Consider the following 25,891-nt stretch of genomic DNA (forward strand, 5'->3'; position numbering starts at 1 on the left):
AATTAGTAAAGTTTGACTACATTTATTTCAGAAGCATTTTGGCTGTAGAGGAGTGTTATTAATTAGTTATAGGTTCTATTCGTTACAATTTAATAGACTTCCACTTAGGAGCCTAGGTGGTTTTGAAAATTTTACCCATTTGGTCTGGCAGGGGTTGGGTACAGTTCATTTGTTTCTAGAGCTTTAGAGCTCTTCCAGTGTGAAAATGAGAGGTCACATAAAATAACAGGATGAGAATCAAGACATCACCTTATGTTTACAAAAAGTGCCTTTCAAATAGCAATTTATGGGTATATTATTTTTTGGAAGATATTATTTATTTGTATTCTCATAGTACACACATACGTTCACATACCTAGGAAGACTGTCACCGTCCAAAAAAAATAAATAATACTTGAGTATTCAATGCATATGAACAGAACAAAGAAAATTCTTCAGAAGAGAACACTAACCTTCCTATTCTTTCTCTGACATTTTTGTAAACCTGGGTGAGTTTAGGTTCCAAGTACTTTAGTAACCTGTGCAACAGCTCTGGTACTCTCCATTCTTGCTGTGCAAGGCCACCTTGCAATACGTAGAGTCGGCTAGAAATTGGAACATGAAGGCTTTAGTTAGCTTTACTGTACTGACAACTGCAACTTATTTTTTCCAAGTCTTGTTTTTAATGATTTACATAAATCCATGAACTACAGATACACAAGAGTATAAAAGCTTTTCAATCAGAAAATGAGAATAACTATTACAATACTGCTGTTATGTCACTACCATAGTTCCACAATAGTTATGGTTCTCAGACTTATTTAAATCGGCCCCCCCTTCTTTGTATCTGTAGTCATTTATGCCCCTCCCCACTCCCACTACATATATTGCCACCCAACTCTGAAGGCAGAGTGGAGAGCAGCGGCTGCTGGTCAAATGCCCAGCTGTCAAGGCAGCGACATGCCAACAGCAGCACAAAAGTAAGGGTGGCAATGTGCAAAGTGCTATTGACAAATATCACTTTTCACAGCAGTCTTAGAAGGGTGCAGCAGCGCAGAATTAAGGGAGGAAATGTGAAATGTGATATTTGTCAATATCACTGTTAATAGCAGACTTAGCGTCCCATTGCCACCCTTCTATGCTGCTGCTGCCGCCGCTCCAGGACTGACCTCTTTATCATTGCCTCCCGGGTGTGCACAGCCCTTCTGCATGAGCCCCAACCACCAGGGGCTGACAGCCAGAGCTCTTAAAAAAAAAAGAAAAAAAAAAAAAAAGCAGCACACAGCTAGCACCTCCCTTGACAAATTCAGGAGATGCGCTCCTGAGTTTGAGAATTGCTGTCCTAACTGAATCCAATTAAATCATAGTGATATGCTTTAAGCAATGTTTCCCCCCTCAGGGCCCTACTGTACCCATGGGGAACTAAGGATAGGAGGGGGAGGGGCATGCACAAGGAACTATAACTAAGACAGATTCTTGTGTGGGATGTGCAAGTATAAGATTAGACTCTTGTGCCCTTCCACCTTGCAGTGGCCAATCACAATATACTCTGAGTGAACTTTATCCACATCTCTTACATTTGTTCATGCTTTACCCATCAACTCTAAAGCAGTTTGAAGGTAACATTTTACCATGCATCTACAAATGATCCTCCTTCACCACTCAAAGGAGACTCCAACAACAGCTCAAATAACCAGTGCAGTTTCCGAGGATCTCTGCTCTCCTGATAAAGAAAGTGACAAATCAGTAACTGGAATACAGAGGAATTCGGTGATTCTACTTTAAGCCATTTAAACAGAAAGACAATTAAATATTTGTATTAAATGTTCTTTAGGTTCCTAAGTATGTATTATTACATAAGTGAAGACAGTGTTTTGCTTTTCTCAAAATTAGGGTCAAATCCAAGAAAAATAAAATCAGGATCATAAAGATATGTGGCATTCTAATCATGTGTAGTAATACAAATATTTATTACAAATTGCTTGGTAAACTACAGTGATTTTAAAATGGTGTTATTTTAATTTCTATGACATTTTAAAGGATGTAATCTAGTTATGAAAAACTATTAACATTTAGTGTAGAGAAATCTTACTAGATATAAGGTCTGGTCTACACTAGAAAAAAAAAGGTTACCTACCTTTTCGTAACTGTTGTTCTTCGAGATGTGTTGCTCATGTTCATTCCATTCTAGGTATGTGTGCGTTCATGTGCACAGTCATCTGAGATTTTTGTCTTAGCAGTATCTGTAGGATCAGCTGTAGTGCCCTCTTAAGTGCTGTGCTCATGTGTTGGTATTTTAGATGCTGCCAACCCTACGCCCTCTCAGTTCCTTCTTGCTGGCAACTGCGACAGAGGGTCAGGAGAGCAGATAATGGAATGGACGCGAGCAATACATCTCAAAGAACAACAGTTACGAAAAGGTAGGTAACCATTTTTTATTTTTTGAGTGCTTGCTCATGTCGCTTCCATTCTAGGTGACTCACAAGCAGCATCCTCGGAGGTGGGTTTGGCGTTCACAGTCTAGTGACTTGCAGTACTGCTCAACCGAAGCCAGCATTGTCCCAGGCCTGCTGGGTAAATGCGTAATGGGATGTGAACATGTAGACAGACGACCATCTGAATGCCCTACCATTGTCCTGGATAAGCACTTGGGCTAGGAAAGCTGCCGAGGAGGATTGCACCCTGGTTGAATGGGTGGTTACGATTTTCGGAGGTGATCAGAACAGCAGTGAATACAGGCAGATGTACAAGAAGAAATTTGAGTGGACACTGGATGACCTTTCATCCTGTCAGCCACTGCGATGAACAACTGTGTCGACTTGCGGAATGGCTTGGTCCTTTCAATGTAGAAGGCTAGCGCCCTCCTAACATCTTGGGAATGCAATCTACGCTCCTCCTACGACTTATGCGACTTCGGAAAAAAGACAGGCAAGTAAAAGTCCTGGCCCGTATGCAACTGCGAGACCACCTTGGACAGGAAAGCCGGGTGTGGCCACAGCTGGACCTTGTCTTTGTAGAAGACCATATAGGGTGGCTCCAAGGTAAGAGCCCTAATCTTGGAGACTCAGTGGGCAGATATTATCGTAACTAGGAATGCAACCATCCAGGACAGGAGAAGGAGAGAGCAGGAAGCCAGAGGCTTGAAGGGGGGTCCCGTGGGCCAAGATTCAGGTCCCATGGTGGAATGGGGTCCCTGACATGCGAGTAGAGGCGCTTGAGGCCCTTGAGGAACTTACTTGGCAGTCATGTCCTGGGCGAAAAGTGACCTACCCTTGAGCAGCGGACGGAAGGCCAAAATAGTGGCCAAGTGGACCTTGACAGATGAAAGGGACAGGCCTTGGAGCTTGAGATGCAGAAGGTAGTCCAGGATCAACCGTAGCAAAGCCTGCTCGGGCCAAATAACTTTATCCAAGGTCCAACATGCGAACCGCTTCCAGATAGGTTGCTCTGCTGGAGGGCTTTCTGTTGCCCAATAGGACCTGCTGGACAGAGACCGAGCACTCCTTCTCCTCCGCATTTAACCATGCAGCAGCCACCCCACCAGGTGCAGCACCACCAGATTCGGACACAGAAGACTGCTGTGGTTTTGGGGCAGCAGGTCCGCTTGAGCGGCAGCTGTAACAGAGCAGCCACCAGGAAGTCCAGCAGGATGCCGAACCTAAGCTGGGGCTATGAGGATCACCTTCACCCTGTCCTGCTTGATTTTCATGAGAACTCTGTGAATCAGTGGCACCGGAGGGAAGGCGTACAACAGAGGAAGACCACAGGAGCAGAAAACTGTCCGACAGGGAGCCTCTGTCAATTCCCAGAATTGAGCAGAAAACGTGGCATTTCCTGTTCTGCCTGAATGAAACAGATCCACCTCTGGAAGATGAAGCTGGCCAATTCCGGATGGAGGGACCATTTGAGGTGATATGAGAAGGTCCTGCTGAGGTGATCTGCCAAAGCGGTTCCTGGCCCCGGGGAGGTGTGCCACTGTGTGATGGATGCCATGTTGTACACAGTAGTTCCAAAACCTGAGGCCTTCCTGGCAAAGAGCAGACGACCTGGCCCTGCCTTGCTTGTTGATACAAAACATAGCTGCTGTATTTGTCTGTCAGGACCTGGACCACCTTGCTTTTTATACGAGGTAGGAAGGCTTGACAGGCCAGGCGAACCGCTCTGAGCATCCTAACATTGATGAGTAAGGGAGCGTTTGTGGACCAACGACCTTCCATGTTGAGATCTCCCAGGTGGGTTCCCCACGCCAGGTCCGAGGCATCGGAGACAAGGGTCACCGATGGCGACGGAGCCGCAAAGGGAACCCTCTCTAACACTGATGCAGGATTCCAGCACCATGTGAATGACAACAGTATGTAGTCCAGGACCCTGACCACACAGTGCATGCTGTGTCTGTTGGGGACGAGACCAACACCAGCCATGCCGATAGGAGCCTGAGGCAGAACCGTGCATGCCGGACAATGTAAATGCAGGCTGCCATGTGGCCCAACAATCATAGGCACGTGTGAGCGGTGGTGAGAGGGTGGGCTTGTATGCATGAGATCAGATCCGCCATGGCTTGGAACTGAGCTTTGGGGAGGAAGATTCTGGCCTGAGTAGAGTAGAGGACCACTCCAATGAACTCTACACGTTGTACAGGCATTAAGGTCGATTTTTTTCTCATTTTTCAGCAGCCTCAGGTTGCAACAGGTGGAGCAAACCACATCAAGATGCCACCGCATCTGATTCCGAAACTGGCTTTTCACTAGCCAGTTGTTGAGGTACGGATACATTTGCACCCTTCAGCGCCTCAGGTAGGCGGTCACGGGTGCTACGTGCTTTGCAAACACTCTCGGGGCTGACCAGAAACTGAAGGGCAGCGAATTGAAGATGGTAGTGGCCCAACCCAAAACAGAGGACACGCCTGTGCCCCGGGAAAATGGAAATATGCGTCCCTCAAGTCCAGTCTCCCGGATCCAGGGAGGGAATAATGGAGGACAGCGAGACCATTGCAAAACTTTAACTTCTTGAGAGACTTGTTGAGGCAGTGCAGGTCCAGAATGGGTCTGAGGCCCCTTTTGCTTTGGGATTAGGAAATAGCGGGAAAAGAACCCTTTCCCCCTCATGTCTGGAGGGATCTCCAGGTGTAGGAGGCCCTCAACTTCCTGAAAGAGGAGTTGCTCATGAAACGAGTCCCTAAAGAGGGACGGGGTAGGGGAGTGGGACGGAGAGTTGGTCACGAACTGCAGGGTTAAGCCTGAAGATATTATGTCAAACACCCAACTGTCTGAGGTCAGCCACGACCAGGCTGACTGGAAGGGGTGCAGGAAGTTGAGAAAAGAGTAGGGGGGTGGATTCTGGGGAGTGACTGGGGCGCTGTCCTTGCGTGCATCCTCAAGACACCAGTTTTTCGCTTCCTTGGGCTCCAGAACAACTAGGTTGGGCGAGGACTAGGAAGACGAAGGGTGACACCATTGAAATCCTTTGTCTCTATCCTTCTTCCTGTAGAAGCTGGACTGGGGGACACTCCAGGACCTCAATGGAGGCGGTGGGTGATGGAATGGCTTTCTAGCCTTCTGAGGCGTGTGAAAGCCTAAGAAACGGAGGGTGGCACGTGAGTGTAAGGCCATGGAGCCATGCGTCAGTCAGCTCCCTCAAATGGAAGGTCCTGAAGGATACTCTGCATCTCCTGGGACAGCCCAGAGGACTGTAATCACGAGCTGAGCCTCATGACCACCGTGGAGACGATTACCTGATCGCTGAGTCTGTAGCGTCTCAGGTGATCTGGAGGGTGCCTCTAGCCACTGCTTTGCCCTCATCCACCAAGACTGCGAACTCCTGGGCTTGGTCCTTTGGGAGGCCCTCCTTGAACATGCTGATGGAGTCCCACAGGTTGAAGTTGTACCTGCCTAGCAGACCCTGATGGTTAGACACCTGAAATTGCAGACTGGTGGTCGAATAATTTTTCTTGCCAAACCAGTCGCTTGGTGTCTTTATTTTCCAGTGTGTCACTTGCCGGACCCTTTTGTTGCCAGCAGACAGAACCAGGGATCCTCCTGGAGGATGGGTGGCAGATATTCAACACCCTTTGCAGGGACATAGTACTTCTCTTCCGCCTTTTGGAGGTAGGCGAGATGGAAGACGGGGGTCTGCCAAATAGACTTGGCAATTTTAAGAACCCCTGGGTGGACGGGCAACGCGACCTGGGCCAGGGTAGAGGAGGGTATAACATTAAAGAGGTCATTGGACCCCTCTGCTAGCTCCATGACCTCCAAGTAGGTTGGCAGCAACCATTTTGAGCAGGGCCTGGTGCTCCTTGACTTCATCGGGGGGGGGGGGGGGGGAAGGAGGAAGGGGGCGCGGCGCTGCTGGTTTGCGAGGGGCCCGCCATTGCTCCGTCCAGAGATGATGAAGATGACTGCACAGCATGGGGAGGTGCAGGTTCCCCTTGCTCATCTGGGGATGGCTCCGTGGGTGTCGGTGCCTGCTGTGTTGCCCCCGCATTGGATTCTGCACCATGCTCCGACTTGGGTGCCGGCTATGCTGGGGCAGCTTGTTCGATGTGGTCTGGGAGGAACGGTGGGAGTACGGGACCGGCATAACAGGTACACCCCATGGGTTCCGGTACTGCCACTGAGCGGGCCATTGCCCCTGCCTCCACACCGCTGATGGAGGAGCCGCGCCGGTCTCATGGGCTGGTGGCAATTTGCCTTTTATAGGCGAGGGGCGGAACTCCCCTTCAGGCTCGGACCATTGCCCTTCCGCTGACCAGGGCGGAGGTGTAGGTGCCTGAGTCTGCCGACCGACTCTTGTTGACGATCGGTAAGCAGAGGGCGAGGACCAGTGCGTCTGCCTGAAGAGCAGTACTGGCAAGCCGGAGATTGGTGCTGTGACCGGGAATGATCCTGCACTGGGGGGATCGACACCTGGGAGACCATGGTGATCGGCACTGTGGCAAACTCTGGTGGGAGACCTGACGGCACTATGGGTATCGGGATCAGTGTCACAACTCAGGTGTCCTGTGCCTTGTAGGTGGTGACCTTGGCATCAGGGACCTGTGTCTTCTAACCGGGGACTGAGGCTGCGGTGCCGGGGATACGGTGATGGGGACCGACGTCTGCAGTCCGGGGATCGGGGACACTCCACTGCTTTAGGGGGCGGTTCCATAACCCGCTTTCCCGTAGATGCTGGGGCGTTCGCCAGGTCCATCACCTTGGTTGGTGTCTGCGGTGCCAGTCAGCCTACTTGCTCTTTGGCTGCCGGGCCCGCTTCGGGCAAAGATGACCCTATTAGGGGCCGGGACCTATTACTGCTCCCAGGAGTCGGAGGCGGGTCCCTGGCTGGACTAGGGGGGCTGACTGCAGCGGTATCCCCGAGCAGCTCCGGGGCAGGCACGTGGCCTAACACAGGTCCTTTGCCCAAAGCTCCCTTTTTCTGCGATGCCAATGGACCTGTCGACTTCAACCACTTCTTAGGCACTGGGGAGGGGGAATGGTGCCGGGCGGGTTCCGGTGCTGTGGGGCGTTGCGTGCCAATGCCGAGGTGCTGGGCATGGAGTCCGACCAAGAGGGCTCTGTGGTAGGATGAAGTGTAGCCTCCATGAGAAGGACCCTCAAGCGGATATCCTGCTCCTTCTGAGTTCGAGGGCGAAAGCTTTTGCAGATCCTGCCCATATCCTTTCTGTGAGACTCCCCCAAACACTTTAAACAGATCTTGTGGGGGTCACTAATGGGCATCGGCTGGCTGCACAATGAACATGGCTTAAAGCCTGGAGAATGGAGCATGCCCCGCTCCAAGGTGAAGTCCCAGCCAGGACTCTAACTCCTAAACAACTACTTTAACACTTAACTTACAGGTCTAAGTACCTATCAACTGACAACGACGGAGACAACAATGGACTGTAAGAACCACTAACGCTCTTGTGATGCAAGACAAGGCACTCTGACCAACTGTCACGGGCTGTAAGAAGGAACTGAAAGGGCGTAGGGCTGACAATGATTATATATACCAACGCATGAGCGCGACACTCAAGAGGGAGCTGCATCCGACCCTACGGATACCGCTAAGGCAAAAATCTCAGATGACTGTGCACATGGGCACGCGCACACCTAGAATGGAATTGACATGAGCAAGCATTCAAAGAAGAATTAAGTCAGCTTAACTACGTTGCTCAGAGGTGTGAAAAATCCATACCTCTGAGCGGCGGCGTTAAGCAGACCTACCCCTCTCTTGTAGAGAGTGCTAGGTTAATGGAAGAATTCTTGTCAACCTAGCTACTGCCTCTTGGAGAGGTGGATTACTACACCGTCGGAAGAACCCCTCCCGTCGTTGAGGACGGCCTCTACACCAGTGGTTCTCAACCTTTCCAGACTACTGTACCCTTTTCAGGAGTCTGATTTGTCTTGCGTACACTCAAGTTTTACCTCACTTAAAAACTACTTGCTTACAAAATCAGACATAAAAATACCAAAGTGTTCACAGCACACTATTACTGAAAAATTGCTTACTTTCTCATTTTTACCATATCGTTATAAAATAAATCAATTGTAATATAAATATTGTGCTTACATTTCAGCGTATAGTATATAGAACAGTATAAAACAAGTCACTGTATGAAATTTTAATTTGTACTGAATTTGCTGGTGCGTTTTATGTAGCCTGTTGTAAAACTAGGCAAATATCCAGATGAGTTGATGTATCCCCTGGAAGATCTCTCCGTACCCCCAGGGGTACATGTACCCTGGTTGAGAACCACTGCTCTACACTGAAGTGGTGCAGCTATGTTGCTGTAGCATTTCAAGTGTAGACAAAGCCCTTAAAGGTCAACAGGTCACCCTATAGATGTTAATCTGCATCTATATATTTTCCAGATCTTTTTCAATATGCACATCATTAAACTCTGCACTTTTTATTTTATAAACTGAGGACAGTTCTGTGGTCTGAACTTCAAAAAGGAGATCAAGGAAAAATTCAGCACTAATGGTAAAAGATTTTACAGTAAGTGCAGAGATTAATGTAATTGACAGCTAGTTCTTACCTAGCTATCACAAAACTAGAAAGCAGATGAAAGTGTGAACTATACTTCCAGAAGAAAAAGCATCCACGATTGTGAATGAGAAAATGTATTTTACTGTTTTCTGTAGGACTTCAAGGATTAGTATGTAATGCAATTTTTAGGTTGTATTTACTACTTTGAATTTAATCCTAATACAATAAATCTAAATATTTTTCTTCATAAAATTCTTGTTTACATATTACCAAAAATGTGTGTGTTTAATTTATTTTAACATGAATAACGAGCAAAGTTAAGAAATATGGAGAACTTACACAGGAAGTTGCAATACATGTTCCCCAATCATTATATGTTTCCACGGTAATATTGGATAAAGCTGTTCGAAGTAGTGGGCACAAAAGCTTCCAAAGTTTCTCTACCTACTCAACAGAAAAGCAAAGGTGAGATTATGGATTTTGCCATGTATGGTTCCTACTTTAACTTCTATAACTCCCAACCCCTCAAAGAGAAGTTTGCTTCTTACAGTAGCTCAACATTATTAGAATCCTGAAAAAAATTACCAGGAAAGGCAACAATTCAAACTGCCAACATCTCTTTCTACTTTATTTACAGGGTGCTCTGAACTACTGCTCAGTCAAGTTCACACATATGCAGCCTCTTGGGTTATTTCAGTTTAAGTACAATACTACTACAGGATTGCATACTTTGTTGTTTCTGCAGGCTGAGTGCTCTGCGCACACCAGGGACTCCTTGAATTCATCTAGTCTCTCCCCACGTTCTTTGTGTGCCACCCTCCCATCCCCTTCTATTTCTGCAATCACCCACCCCATCCTCCATGCCGGGTCTCTGTGTGCCCCCCATTCTCACCCCATGTCCTCCCATGCCAAAGGTTCTGTGTGTTCCCCAATCCCTTGTTCCCTCCTGTGCCAGGGGCTCTGTGTTATCCCCATTCACTCCATTCTCTGCACCATTCTTGTTCTTGTCTCTCCCTTCCATCTTTTCTCTTTCAGGATGTCTACATTTTAAAACTGTATTGGGAAAATGGGCAGAGCTGAGATAGGGTTTTTGTTACAGTGAAAGGTGTTACTGGCTGCCATCAACCAGTTCTTTGATCTATAGACAATTATTTACTCCTGGGGGAATTCTGCACCACTGCGCAACGTAGAATTTTGCAGAAATTACTGTTGTGCACACAGATTCATCCCCCACCTCCCCAAATGGGCTGCAGAGATGTTGGCCGCCACTAGGGGCCGCTGGACCTGGCACAGCCCAACTTGCAAATAGAAGACAAGGCCGGGGGAGCGGGAGGGGCCAGAAAGAGAGCCAGAGGATTCCCAGCAGCTGCAGTACTTAGCATGCCCTGAAAGAAGGAGGCAGTGGCATGCAGGAAACTCCGTGTAAACCCAGGACCCAGCACTCTGGGGAGTAGGGGGTACATGAGAATGTCTGGGCTGGAGGGGGCCCACAGCTGGGCTCTGGGGTAGGGGATGTGAGTGCCTGGGCTGGCGGGGGAGGGGAGACTGCAGCTGGCCTTTGGAGGGCAGAGGGTCTGGGCTGGGTGTGTGTGTGTGGGGCTGGGTTTTGGGAGGGGAGGTGTGAGTTTAGGGGCTGGGGGCCCCCGCAGCTGGCCTCTGCGGGGGTAGGGGATGTGAGTGTCTGGGCCAGGGAGGGCCCCATGGCTGGGCTCTGTGGGGGAGGGGGCAGAGAAACAGGAACTGGGTTGTCGTAGGGGTTTCTTTAACTCTATTTCTAGGGGAATTTTTGTGTGTGTCTGTATTGTTACAAACATACTTGCTGACCGGTATTTTGAAATAAATTACTAAAATAATTGAAACTGGCATGATTATACAGCTTTATTTTGACAAATTAAATTTGCAGAATTTTAAAACTTTGTGTGCAGAATTTTCAATTTTTTGGTGCAGAATTCCCCCAGGAGTAACAATTACACAGGTGGTTAAAGCTGCTAGGTCTACTAACCAGATGACAGAGGCTCTTTGTGTTCCCCCATTTCCACCTTCTGGTTTTCCAATTTTCACCAAAATCAATACAGTTCTGCCCATTGATGCCCAGACTATTCCCTGAGTGAGGTAATATATTTTATTGGACCAACTTGTGTTGGTGAGTGAGACAAGCTTTCAAGCTAAACAAAGCTCTTTTTCAGGCCCAGACCTCAAAACCTTGTCGCTCTTATCAACAGAAGTTGGTCCAATAAAAGATATTACCTCACCCACCTTATCTCTCTGATATCCTGGGACAAACACGCTACAACTACACTACATAGAATATTCCCTGAAATTTTAAAATTGATTGAATGTGGCACTCAAAAGTGGCACTGGTCTAAACCAGTGATACTCAGACCTCAGTGGTTCAGGAGCCAAATTAGCAATCAACATTACCCAAAAGAGTCACAGCAGTGTGAATACACTGTTTCATTTACTATAGTACTATATATTCATATTTAAGCAGTATGCCAGGGGAATTATTTAGTTTTTATATATAAATATTATTCTCACAGCAGAATGACTGACCAACTATTATTATTTCATCAACTACAAGTGGTTAATAACAAAGCAAAAGCATCCCAATTAGTTAACAACTTAGACTGGTTAATAATCAAATCACACAGTGTTTTAATATCACATGCTGCAAAGAACTGCAGGAGATCCACTAAAGAGCCACTTGTGGCTCAGGTGCTTCAGCCTAAGTATCACTGGTCTAAACAGAGATATGCCACTACATTAAGTGTAAGGCCTCACAAGCTCAGCCAACCCCCCAAATTCAGATCTGCAAAGTGTTTGGGAAGCAGTTTGTAGGAGGTGCCATAGAAGGGAACTATAACAGCAGCAGCAATACATTGCATTTCCACATATATTCTGTGGAAAGATCTCAAAGTGCTCACCAAACTTTAGTGAATTAAGCCTCACAATACTTTTGATGTAGGGTACGGAAGTGTTATTTCCGTGAGGAAATTGAGGAAGTCAAATCACTTGCCCAAGGTCATACAGCTAATCCCTGGAAATCACTCAGTGCAAGAGGCAGCAATGGAACCCAGATCTCCTGACTTATAATTGTGAGATATAATTCCTAATGTTTCCAGCTGCCATATATAAACTGTAGCAAGTAGTCCCAAAAATGTGATTTGTCATGAGATCAGCCTTCAAGGCAAATCTTCTTCCATTATCTTGTGGATGAAATTATCTTACATTTATTTGGTGCCTTTCATCCCAAAGCACTCTGAAATGTAGTCACCTATGTAAAGAGCAAAATCTAGAATGTATATTTTGTTGAGTACAACATTTCTGAATTAAGAGACTTGAATTACCGTTTCAACAATCTCTTAATTTCTTAAATACTTCAAGACTGTTAATGATTCATTTTCTCTATTACTAGATGGTTTTGAGGTTTGGGTGTACATCAAGAGGTTTTACTTGTTTAGTACACTTTCTAGAGATTGATCAGTTGATTCAAGATATAACGACTCAATATTCTACATATTGTTTTGGAGCACAAAGGAAAATCCCAACAAATGACAGGGCACTTTTGTAGTCTCCCGTCTCAGATGATACTTTATTCCAGTGTTTGCAACACAGTACTCTTAATTTTTTTTTAATGCAGTAATAAGCAATGTATGGCTAATTATGTTAAAATTCATTTAAGGCCTTGTCTACATTACAAAATTTCGTCGGCAAAAGTTATGCCGCTTTAATTAAAACCACTGTTGCATGTCCACACTAGCCCCTTGTGTCAGCAGAGGGCATCCACACTAGCTGCTCTTGCTTTGACACAGAGTGCAGTGCACTGTGGTAGCTATCCCACTATGCAACTGGCCACAGGGTGCTTTGGGAAGAGTTGCATTGCCTCATGGGGCAGGTTCAGCATCACAGGATGCAGGTTTCTCAATCCCATCGTTCTCTTCCAGGGGCATCCTGGTAGACTGTCAGTTGCTTTTTCAACTGAAGTATGTAGGTGAGGGAAAGGAGAGTGGTGTGCCTGGGGCAAGGGAGACAGCAGGCTGACCAACCTATCCTGAGGCAGGGGGACACTCCGCCACGTCAGCCCCCGGGTCTGCTCAACAGTCTTTCCCAAAGCAGCCCACTCTGCCTGCCTGCCTATAGTTCTGTGATTCCCTCAGTTCTCTCACAGCCTCCTCAGATGTCCTGGGGAACATCAAAGCAGCACAGCAGTCCTCTCCTCCCCCAGACCATCCCCACCTTGCTCCCTGCAGCAGCAGTCGGCCTGCCGCTGTGTTCTTAGTGCAGGGCGGAACAGGAGCTTTCCAATGATTTGCTCTTTGTTTCCCAAGTGGAGCAGCACGCTCAGCTGTTAGATACTTCCTGGAGCTTTGAAAAGGGAGGGGCACGTGCCTGCAGCACAGCAGAGATCAAAACAGTGAGCAGAGTAGTCATGGCAGGCATTGTGGGATACTGGGGAAAGCCAGTTCTGTCAACAAAACTAACAGCAATGTCTACACTGACACTTTATCTTATTGCTTTAACTTTGCCGCAAAAGGTTTTATGTTGAGGTGATTTTGTTTTGCTGCCAAAAGTAGCTTTGTAATATGTATGCCTCCCCTGTTTTGTAGGCAAAAGGCAGCTTTTGCCAACAAAACTTTGTAGTGTAGACAAGGCCTAACTCTCGATGTGAGACAAAAGTTTAAAGTTAACTTGCAGAAGTGCAGATTCAAATTCTAGGAAACCTAAAAATACATTCAGCACTACAGAAAGATGAATTTTTTGGAAAAATAGCCTATTCAAACAAAAATGAAATGTCAGATGACCTATGACTGTGAATTTGACTGATCAATTTCAGCTGGGGAAAAGTTTTTCAGCAAAGAGAGCCTGTCCTTTGACACCTTTAGCCCAGTGGTTAGGGACAGGACCGACCTTAGCGAGGGTGACTGCTCAGGGTGCCTTGGTAGGGTGGCTGTCAAGAGAATGTCACAATAACAGCCCCCTGCTACTCTGATCCTCACAGCCGCAGCCCACGGTCCACCTCCAGCCTCGCTCTGCCCCCAACCCCTGCACCTCCAATCTGTCCGCCTCCAGCCCAGCTCCTCCCCCAGCTTTGGTCTGCCTCCATCCCCTGCTCCGCCTGCACCCCTGCTTTGCCCTCATCCCTTACTCTGCCTGCACCTCCACTCCACGTCCTCACCCACTCCCAGCTCTGCCTCCAGCACTGGTCCACCCCCATTCCCCGCTCCACTCCCTGCTTTGCCTCCAGCCGGGCCTGGTCCACCTGCACCTCCACTCCACCCCCAGCCGAGCTCCACTCCCCCACCTCACTAAGGGTGTGATTTAGGTAATGCAGGCCCTGATCAGGGCACTTGGCTGGGATGTAGAAGACCAGGTCTGAACCCCTAATTCTGGAGCAGGGACTGGAACAAAGATCTGCCCCCTCAATGCCCCCACCTTACCTGAGCATCCTAACCACCAGGCTGTGGGACTGTTGTTCTTAATCTCTCCCGTTGAAGTTGTTCCACTTTGTAGAAACACTTAAATATTCACTGGGAAGAGAGAGAGAGCAACTCTATAGCCTGATGATTAAGGCACTCACCTAGAAGGTAGGAGTTGTGGATTTAATTCCCTCCTCTGAATCAGGCACAAAGATTTGAATCCACATCTACAAAGTGTAACAGCTTCAACAATAGAGAATAAAAGCAACACACCTATAGCTTGGTTGTTAGGATGCTCATCTGAGACATGTGTGGAATCTGAGTTCAAATTCCTGCTCCAGAGTGGATTCAAACCTGGATCTCCCACATCCCAGGCAGTGCCCAAACCACCGGGCTATAGGTTATAAAGGAACATCCTCTGACCCATGAAGTTTGCAGGCCCAAAATGGACTTTTCCAAATTCTGAATTATTTTCAGAACCACACTGAATATTTTCCCAGCTCTATTCAGCACATTATTTTCTTTGACATTTTAAAATGCCGTTTACTCTGAAAAGTGAAGCTGGTACTTTCTAATTCATGTTTGCTCTGTATATATCCAGAGTTATTTCTGTTTATTTTAACAACAAATAAATCAGTGCTTATTTTAGTATTACTGAACCAACACAGCTAAAATTCAGCAACCTGGATTTTATTCTATCTTGCACATCAATGGCAATGTCTAAAGCTAGGTGTGAATGTATATATTTATGGAAAAGTTCAAGGCTATGGTTTTGTGCAAGTGTCAGTGAGTATAATCAGCAAACTATGTAGTTGCATAGGTGTAAAAGAAGTACTTAATCTGGCCTACAGAATCTTCATTACTGCTGATGATGCATTATATGGAAAGAACATGTTGACTTTCAGATCTCTGACTGAGTTTACAGGGCTGGAAGTTACAAAAAAAATATTTTTTCTTGCATACTGAGCACATTTAAATATGGAAATCACTGAGACCCAATAAACTTGGGATTCCTCAATACTATGTGAAGAGAGTCACTTTTCAGAGTAGAAATGCATTTTTAAGGTAGGATGTGAAAGTTAGTTTTTAAGTAATATGCTGAAAGACCTTCAACCTGGTCATTCAGTTGATGAGCACATGCTGATTAAACAACTGGAACTGATTCCTTTACTTTTGCAGATCACTTAAAAATGTTACGTACACACCTTTTCAAATGTCCAGTGTTTAGAGCCTCTTATCAGACCAGCTATAATCTCAGCTACACATCGTTGGGTACTTTCATGAGAGTCTGCTACCAGATGTTCCAAGTGGGGCTTTAGAACTGGCAAGAAGGCATCATCAAAGTTTCTGAATATGCCCTGTTAAACAAGATTTACACTTAAAAATGTTTCACTTAAAATATTTTTAACCTTTAACATTGCATGCAATTTATATTAATATTCCCAGGCTAATAAGAGCACCAGCTTGTATTGCTATTGTCACTGAAAAACTAGTATGTTAATTCTGTATCGAATATTCCTTTTCCTATTTATTGTCCCAAACACCTCAGAATTTGGAACCACCTACTGCTGTAGCAGATACAATATACAAATATGGATAGTACACATACATGATGCATCATTTTGAGTTGCACAAGTTTTTAATTATTTAACTAAATGTATATATATTAACATAGTGTTATTAGTCATAGAATCATAGACTATCAGGGTTGGAAGGGACCTCAGGAGGTCATCTAGCCCAACCCCCTGCTCAAAGCAGGGCCAATCCCCAACTAAATCATCCCAGCCAGGGCTTTGTCAAGCCGGGCCTTAAAAACCTCCAAGGAAGGAGACTCCACCACCTCCCTAGGTAATGCATTCCAGTGCTTCACCACTCTCCTAGTGAAATAGTGTTTCCTAATATCCAACCTGGACCTCCCCCACTGCAACTTGAGACTATTGCTCCTTGTTCTGTCATCTGCCACCACTGAGAACAGCTGAGCTCCATCCTCTTTGGAACCCCCTTCAGGTAGTTGAAAGCAGCTATCAAATCCCCCCCTTATTCTTCTCTTCTGCAGACTAAACAATCCCAGTTCCCTCAGCCTCTCCTCATAAGTCATGTGCTCCAGCCTCCTAATCATTTTTGTTACCCTCCGCTGGACTCTTTCCAATTTTCCCCTTTTTATAGTGTGGGGCCCAAAATTGGACGCAGTACTCCAGATGAGGCCTCACCAATGCCGAATAGAGGGGAATGATCACGTTCCTCGATCTGCTGACAATGCCCCTACTTATACAGCCCAAAACGCAGTTATCCTTCTTGGCAACAAGGGCAAACTGTTGACTCATATCCAGCTATTTGTCCACTGTGACCCATAGGTTCTTTTCTGCAGAACTGCTGCCAAGCCATTCGGTCCCTAGTCTGTAGCAGTATATGGGATTCTTCCGTCCTAAGCGCAGGACTCTGCACTTATCCTTGTTGAACCTTATCAGATTTCTTTTGGCCCATTCCTCTAATTTGTCTAGGTTCCTCTGTATCCTATCCCTACCCTCCAGCGTATCTACCACTCCTCCCAGTTTAGTGTCATCTGCAAACTTGCTGAGGGTGCAATCCAAGCGATCCTCCAAATCATTAATGAAGATATTGAACAAAACCAGCCCCAGGACCGACCCTTGGGGCACTCCGCTTGATACCGGCTGCCAACTAGACATGGAGCCATTGATCTTAACAATATTTTTTCCGTAAGAGACACAGAAGATTGAGAAACAAATTTAAAGTTTAAGTATATAGTTAGGTAATGTTTCTCATATGTTCAAAACAGAATTATCCCCAAGTGTATATACCCTCTCTATATCACCACTATTAGGGAAAAATATATTTGGAGAATTCAGAAGACAGTATAATGAGGTTGGTCATAGTGGTCCTTAGGGCATACCTTCTCTCAACATTTAATAACAGTGATTACCTGGGTCACTGAATGCAATGCTTTTCGCACTGATTTGATAATTATCTATAAAAGGGAAGTAATTTATCCATAAAAATCTAGTTACCTTGAAGAGGCAAAATCTGCGAGGATTAAATTTGTCTTTTCCTTTTCTGTCTTCTAGAGATAGAAACTTTATTAACTGCTCAACAAATTTTGGATCGGAAAAGTGATCATATATGATTTGTTCTGCCTGTAAAAGAAAACAGTGATAAGCCTTAGTTTAAATTCAAGGTGCTTAACTACCACAATGATAAGAGTCTCATTTGGGAGGAAAAAATCTTTCCAAGTCCTTATTCTTATTTTTTTTTTTTTTTATACTTTTGCCAAATCAGGAGTCCAAATCATGCATGCAGTCTCCATTTCCCCCAAACAAGCATTAGGTCAACATCTTAGTGCCAAGAGGCTTTTACTCTTATAGTGATGTTGGGCCATCTTTCCTTCCACTAACAGAATGCCTTCAAAGCAGCCATTTCCAATGGCACTGACTATGGAGCACCAGCTCTGTACTCATGACCACTCTCCTGATCACTTCAAAATCTTTATCATCATTTCACGAATCACTTATTACAGAAACTATGAGGCACTGACACAGTCAAATTTTTAAGCAAAATGTATCTCAACTAATCTGAAAATTGGGTCTCCTGTATAGCAATTTTCCATAGTATTTTTTAAAATTTATTTTGGTTTCACACATTCAGTCATTTCTCATTTTTATTCTTTCTCCTCAAAGAAGCTCCAATTCAGTAAGGCACTTGAGAATACCCTTACCTTTAAGCATGTGAGTCCAAATTAAGTCAGTGGGATTACTCACATGTTTAAAATTGGGTCCACATATTGCATACGCCTGGAAGTCAAATTCTATATTCCTATTTTATATGTCTCTACAAATCCAGGCTATGCCTGACTGGAAAGGATTAAAACGTCTTCGAAATATTTTTTTTCCATAATGCATATACTGCTGTGAACCCACTACATAATTCTAGGTGACCCTACTTTTTTTTAAAAAATAGGCACCAACACCATCTATGGTAGAATATTACAAATCTAAATAAAACGACAATGTCATCAGTAATTCAATCAAGTCTCTGCATTCCAAGGGAACTCCACCAGGCCACACCAGCAAGTACATCAAACACCACAATGTGGCAGAGGCATCAAAGGCAACTGATTGACTTTTAGATTATCTGATCTTTGCTCAATATCAGGAGATCGACCACCAAAACTAGCAGACTGGAAAGATCAAGATGATGGTACTGCAAGGCAGCTCTAGGACTCACTAACCTTTCTCAAAAGAGGAAGATTAGAGATGGCGCAACAACTGCAAAAATATATATTTGGTTACATGAATTAAAAACAAATGGTAAGGCTTATTTAGCATGATAATGATAGACTAAGAAACTTTAGTTTCAGATAAAAGTAATGATTGTGAAATGGCTGGACTGATAGCGTCTGAGCAGAAATCCTATTTATCTACAGAACAGGAATAGCAGGCCTTCCCACACCATGTTGCCATTATGCATCAGTCCTGTTCTGGAAGAGCCACCTTTAGGGTAGAAAGTTCAGTCTCCTTGCTGATATTATCAACTAGAATCAGTAAAATTGGTAATTAGTAGGGCGGTCAAACGATTAAAAATATTAATCACAATTAATTGCGAGATTAAAATAAATAATGATTAACTGCAGTTTTAATTTCACTATTAAACAATAAGAATATCACTTAAATATGGGGGGGAAGCATGTGTGTGAGAGAGACTGTGTGTGTGTGTGTTTTGGATGAACGAGAGAGAGAGAGTGTATGCGGGTGTTGGGGGAGTGTGTATGTGGGTGAAAGACAAACTGTGTGTGAAAGAAAGTGTGTGTGTGTGTGTGTGTGTGTGTGTGTATTCTGTGAGAGACAGACTGTGTGTGTGTTGGGGGAAGTGAGTGTGTTCAGCACAATGTGTTTTTAAGCAGAGCACTCCCCAGCCTGAATGCTTATTCAGACAGCAGCAGCTGCCAGCAGCTCCCACTCCTGACCCAGAGCTCCCTGTCACCCCACCCCAGCTTAGCAGAGACCGGGTACATGGGCAGGAAGATGGGGACACCCCAACATCACCCTTCCCCACTCTGCACAGCAAACTTCCAGTGCCAAGCACCTTGGGAGCGGGGAGTAGGAGCAGTGGTGGCTGCAGCGCAGAGCAGTGGGGGGAGGAGGGGCTCCCCTGCTCCAGAGGCGCCCCTGGTGCCCTGGGCAGTGGCCCAGCCTGCCCACCCCTAAGGCCAGCAGCAGCCAGGCTCCCCGTGTCCCAGGTCCCAGATCAGCAGCAAACGGGTACACAGGGACACTCTGACATCAGCCCACCCCCCACCTCTCTGCTCTGTGCAGCAGGCAGGTTCCCGGTCTGGAGCAGCTTGGCCAGTGGCAGCTCCATGGGGGAGGGCAGGAGGAGGTGGGAGCAGCAGTGAAGCAGGGCGGCAGGAGAAGAGGGCAGGCAGCAGCGCCCCCCCGAGCATGGCGCCCTGGTGTGTGATTAACACATTAATTTGTTTTGAGTTAATTGCATGCATTAACCATGATTAATTGACAGCCCTAGTAATTAGCCATTCAATGTGGCCATAAACTTATTTCAAACCTTATCTTGATGACTGTTCAGTGCTCTGATGACTTAAGTCACAAATAATCTGTGCTAGTCTTGAAACAGAACAACCCAGACTTTCAAAAGAGCTTAAAAAAAATCCTAGCATGCTTACCTCTAACAAGTCCTCTCTCCTCCTCCCAAGCTTTGGTTGTTGCTCAGCAGAAGCATAAACTACCATATTTCTAAATATTAGAGGAAATATATATTAGCATACTTCCCAAATAAATGAAAGAACAAAAAACAATTACGTTAATTCTCTACATTTTATATACTGATATCAAATTAAATGTGTTGACTCGAACACCAAAATCTAAAGCAAATTTCTTCTTTCTTGCCACCACTATTTCAGGTTGGTGACACTTATAGCCTTCTTCCAAAACACATGATTGTACACCAAGCTGTTGTGCAGACTGATCTCTTTGACATCCGCTGATATCCAGCATCTTTGGTCTCCCCTTTGGGCATCTTCCATCCACAATCACTGCAAGAGCCATCCTACTGATATAACACTCTGGGGTCTCTGTTGGGTATGCCTATACCAATGTATAATAGCCTTCCTAAACTTGTCTTCAGTTGGAGCAATCCACATTAGGCCCTCTTACAACCTTGTTCTGTTCCCTATCATGAAGTGTCCAACCATTGGACCATCCTGACATCTTCATTTTCATGGTGGAGAGCATACTGATTTCTTTTCCTGTGACTGGATAAGTCTCTCTTCTGTACATTAAGACAGGTCAAATACAGTTTTATACACTTTAACGACATCTTTTGGTCACAGAGAACTGGAGTCAGTTTCCACCATTTGCACCATACAGCTTTAGTGTAATGCTGGGCATCACTTGAGGGCACTATTGTCAACAACAAGTAATCCTAGGTATTTAAATTGTTTCACTCTTCTAATCTCTCTGCCATATCCTCTATGGTGAGTCTTTCTCCCTCATTCATGATACCCTCAGTCTTACCGACATTGGCACTAAGCCCTGCCTGCTCAAAACTATGCTGTCACTGTTCAAAACTGGCTTGCCAGGTCTCTCAATCTTCCGCACATATTACCAAGTCATCAGCAAATATCATGTTCCAAGGTGGTTCCCTTTGTATATTCTCATCACATCAGTAACAACTGCAAATAAAAAGGGGCTCAATGCTGATGCTCAGTGTAGGCCAATGTTTACTGGAAATTCTCTACGGTAGCCCCATTTAGTTTCGACTAGAGTAATCATTCCATCATACATATCCTGGTGCTGATGGACATATCTTTCTGGGGCCTGGTCTATACTACCCGCCTGAATCGGCGGGTAGAAATCGACCTCTTGGGGATCGATTTATCGCGTCCCGTCGGGACGCGACAATCGATCCCCGAATCGGCGCTCTAACTCCACCAGCGGAGGTGGTAGTAAGCGCCGCCGACAAAAAGCGGCAGAAGTCGATTTTGCCGCCGTCCTCACAACGGGGTAAGTCGGCTGTAATACGTCGAATTCAGCTACGCTATTCACGTAGCTGAATTTGCGTATCTTAAATCGACTCCCCGCTGTAGTGTAGATGTACCCTGGCACACCTCTGTCACAAACTTTACTCTAATGAGATGAATGTATGCCTGCTTCAAGTCCACAAAGATCATACCCAGTTGCTGTCTCTTTTCTCTGAACTTCTCCATGAGGATTCATAGAGCAAATATGTCACTAATTGTGTCCTTCTCAGCATGAATCAATACTGACACTTTCACATTTCAACCATTCCATGTACACGCTTTTCAGTAATCTTCTCCTATACTTTCATAGCATGTGACATAAGCTTAATTTGATGACAATCATAAACACCTCTCAAACCTAGTGTTAAAAAAGGGCATTATTGGGGCAAATTTAGACCCCCAATATTTTTGTAACGATTGACTGTAAAACAAGCTTTTACAAAATCCAAGACTAAGAGATGCAATTCCAACAGGAATAGTTAAACAAAAATATTCCCCACAATGTTTGCAGCACACAAAAAGCTCACATCACAATTGGCTGGAAATTGATTTGCAATAAACATGGAAATGGAGACTATTTTCATTGTCCACGCCAGGAGAAGTGCAAAAAAAATTTCAGTTTTAATTATAGTTAAGAAAATGCAAAATATTATTTTTGATCTAATAGTGTCCCTTTAACTTCAACAGTATTAGTCAAACTTTCTGTTTTTCTTATACAATTTTGCCCACAATATACATAATTTAATAGTACTCACTGAGGCCAGGTATAGTATCCCCAGTGTGTTTTCTCCACAAAACAACATGACTCCCAAGCTTGTTTAGTCTTTGGTAAACTTTCACTATCGAAATGCAGCCACTGGTTATCAGGTCTGTCACCAGCCTGAATGCTGGAAGGCTTGGGGACTCCACCTGTTTTTAAAGATGAATTAATGTTATATCAGATTTGCTCACGAGCCCATACTTGTTAACATACCCACACATTTATAATTTACTGTCAGCTTTTTCATGAGAGAGCCATTTCAAGAGTTTGTGTGTCACTTGTAAACATTCCTCCAGATGAAATTTGCCACAGAAGTTTAACAACAATACCTTTGTACAAACAGGACCTGCTAAACTAGAGTTTTGAGTTCTGTTCTAACTAGAGCTAACTGATTGGAAATTAAGTGGAATTAGCTAACACAATTGTAAATGCAAATATAGACACTTCATGGCTAGGAACAAGTGTTGTCCTGGATAGGGTTGCTACCTCTGAGATACAAAAACAACAGGACATCTGGGATGATCCTGAGCCCATAAAACTGAACAGCTAGTAGTGTGTACTGAGTACCCTTGCAGACTGCCCAGAACTTTTACAAAAGAGATTGATTATCCTTAGTCATGGAGCACATACTTGTGCTTACAATCATATCAGTTAACTAGAGTTACAACACAACCAAGAAGTCTAGTCTAGACAGGACCAATATCTGTAAAGCTTGTTTGGGTGTTTAGTTCAAAAGACAAACATATTTTCTTTCAAATACTTCTTTGAATGCTGCTCATCCTCCAGCAGTTCTGCTTACATTTATCTTCCAGCTTCCAGTTCACTTTCCATATCTTGTTTTTGGGAAGGTTTTGGTCACAGGTGGTGCAATACAGAAAGGGATAAGCATGTAGTTTGAAGTAGGGAGTCAACTTGTTAGCACATCAATTTTTTTTAAACCAAGAAAATTTGTTACAAAGATACTATTAAATCACAAGATTTACAACTTTAACTAAATGAAGAAGAGATTTGATTTTTCCTTCATGTGTGATGTACTATGAAGCACCATTGAGAGGACCCAAAATGGCACACTGAAATCCTGTAGTGAAAATGACTTAAACAACACTCGAGCCTATGAGGTCTTGTTTAAGGGACAGGTGAAGTTTTCTGCCTATTCCTATTTGTAATGCATGCATGCACAAAAAGGGAAAGAACTTCCTGAACTCAGGTTTAAAATGTTTACCTTTACAATAACTGAATGTTGGGTTCATAGGACCCATGGAACCAAGAAAAGTCATCTGTCACACTGACAAATACAGAAATAATATAAAAATAATGTTATTTAATATTTGTTTATACATAGTGTTCATCATAATCTGGATGATAAAAGGAGTAAGGAATGAACAGAAAGCAGAGGCACCTAATGGTATATGCAAGTGTGATCTTGTTCTCATTCAAGTTAATTGCAAGGCTCCCACTGTCTTCAAAGGGAGAAGGATCAGGCCCTGTGTCTATATATAAAATGTGTACACATACACAACCCTCCCTACAACCAGCTGAATAAACTACAAGTACACATCTACTTGTTAGATCTGAATACATTTTGTTTTAAAGGTAAGTGAAAAATGTTTTAGTTAGGTTACCCATTTTGTTTATACCACAATAACAGAGAACATGTGTTTTCTATTGGTAAGGTAGGTGGGAAAATATATTTCCTGAAAGCTTCAGGATAAATTTAGGTATTTAGGACCTGAAATCTCTTATTAAACACTTACTGACTTCATAAGGGCAGATGGACACCTTTTTGTGGGTTCTCTTCAACTGCTTGAGGATGCCAGCAACAGCTGAGATAGCCATCTAAAAAGGAGAATGAGGATTAATTCATCCATTTCACATTTTCAGTGCAAGGATTTGTCTAGTTATTCACATCATAGTCACTCATTCTCCCAAGTGAATGGTGAATGGCACTCCCTTTAAAGTCAGTCAACATCATCATGTGGCACTTAGTCACACCAGCAGATGAGATTACTTCCTCCACAGCCATCTCAGCCCCCTCATTACAGAGAACACAAGACCTAAATTCCCTCTAAGCTGCACAGCCGCACAGCAGCCCATTAAGCGCTGCGCAGGTGCTCAGGGCTGCAGCGGGGAGATGCGCCTCTCCCTCAGCTCCTGGACCTGCCACGGTGGAGAGAGGCGCCCCTTCCCCAGCCCCAACCCAGCTCAACCCTGGAGCTGCCATGGCGGCGAGAGGCGGGGAGAAGACACTCTCCCCCAGCCCCAGAGCTGCCGGGGCTGGGGGAGATGCACTTATCCCGCAGCCCCAGCCCTGGAGCTGCTGCAGAGGAGAGAGGCACCTCTCCTCCCCAGCCCAGGTGCTACTGCGGGGAGAGAGAGCTGCAGGGAGTCCTCTCTCCCTACCATAGCCCTGGGGTAGCCTGCACCCCAAGCCCTGGCCCCACCCCAGAGCCCACACCCCCAGCCGGAGCCCTCACTTCCCCTGCCCCACACCCCAACCTCTTGCCCCTGCCCAGAGACTCCTCCTGCATCTCAAACCACTCATCCCCAGCTGGAGCCCTCACATCCCCACAGCCCAAACCCTCTGCCCCAGCCCTGAGCCCCTCATCCCCGGCCCCACCCCAGAGCTCTCACCCCCCAGCTCTCTGTCCCAGCCCTGGGCCCCCTCCCACACTCCGAACCCCTGGGCCCCATCCCCGCCACATGAATTTTGTTATGTGGACCAATATGGAGGTGATGTGTCACGCCTCACCTCCATACTGGTCCACATAATAAAATTCATTCTGCACATGTGTGGGAAAAAATTAGAGGGAACACTGCATGAGACACAGAATTAAACCTCTTTCGCATGGCATGCCATAGCACGAAGCCTGCCATCTAGTTTCCTCTTCCCCCCAACACTCCACAATGCTGAAAGTGTTTCCAAGTCTCACTGACAAGCAGGATAAACAAAATTAATAGTACAAATTTTTGCTCATCTAAAAGCCCTCAGATCAATTGCCATTGTCATAGGACTCCTAAGATCATATGCAATTTGGGGGATGGACATGTGTGTGTGTAAACAGGGCCCTGCTCCCTAACTGGAGCCTCTAAATAACAAACAACAACAACAAATATTTGATCAGGGATTGGAAAAGCAAGAGAAATTGTAATCAATTTGCCATCTTTACCTTGCGAACCACTATTGCATCGTGGTTGAGACACTGCACAAAGAATCTTATGGCATGGACAGGCAGTACCCTATCATCCCTCAGGAGGAGAGACAGAAAGCCAATGCCTATGTGTTCAAACTTCCAGGGGCTAAAAAACAACATATACAATGAACAGTGGAGTGCTGCATGTAACACTGTTGTCCAAAAAAGGTTATAAAAATATACCTAAAATCAAAAAAACATCTGTTAAGCAGGTGCATCTAACCACCATAAAACTAATGTTCTATTCTACAACCACGCTATACGGGCCTCAGTCTTAGTAAAAGAAGGCCCCTCTACATCACTTGGGGAGAGAAAATGGGCCTTGAAGTTAGTGCAAACTAACTCCATGTAAAGGCTCTTTACACTGTTAGACTGGTGTAAAATTACCTTAATGGAACTGAGAATTAGACCTCACATATCTTTATTTAGTTGGTAGTATTTTAAAAATAAATAAAAATTACCTGGTTAACAGTAATTTAAAAGTACTTGAACTTCATTGCCATCTTTATGCTAGACAAATAATTGAACT

General features: G+C 45.0%; 1 protein-coding gene across 2 annotated transcripts in view; it reads right to left on the bottom strand.

Moving 5' to 3' along the window:
* PSME4 (proteasome activator subunit 4) overlaps positions 1 to 25,891 on the bottom strand; it is a 214,173-nt gene that overhangs the window by 51,248 nt on the left and 137,034 nt on the right. For both annotated transcript variants that reach the window (XM_034764386.1, XM_034764385.1), the window contains 9 exons: positions 25,339 to 25,468; positions 23,926 to 24,007; positions 22,167 to 22,320; positions 20,056 to 20,125; positions 17,390 to 17,515; positions 15,569 to 15,721; positions 9,286 to 9,390; positions 1,611 to 1,702; positions 453 to 584 (listed from right to left, as the gene is read on the bottom strand). In XM_034764386.1, the coding sequence (XP_034620277.1) occupies positions 453 to 584; positions 1,611 to 1,702; positions 9,286 to 9,390; positions 15,569 to 15,721; positions 17,390 to 17,515; positions 20,056 to 20,125; positions 22,167 to 22,320; positions 23,926 to 24,007; positions 25,339 to 25,468 (1,044 nt within the window). The remainder of the gene's footprint in view (positions 1 to 452; positions 585 to 1,610; positions 1,703 to 9,285; positions 9,391 to 15,568; positions 15,722 to 17,389; positions 17,516 to 20,055; positions 20,126 to 22,166; positions 22,321 to 23,925; positions 24,008 to 25,338; positions 25,469 to 25,891) is intronic.

The sequence above is a fragment of the Trachemys scripta genome, chromosome 3 (assembly GCF_013100865.1).
Source record: "Trachemys scripta elegans isolate TJP31775 chromosome 3, CAS_Tse_1.0, whole genome shotgun sequence".
NCBI classification, from domain to species: domain Eukaryota; kingdom Metazoa; phylum Chordata; order Testudines; family Emydidae; genus Trachemys; species Trachemys scripta.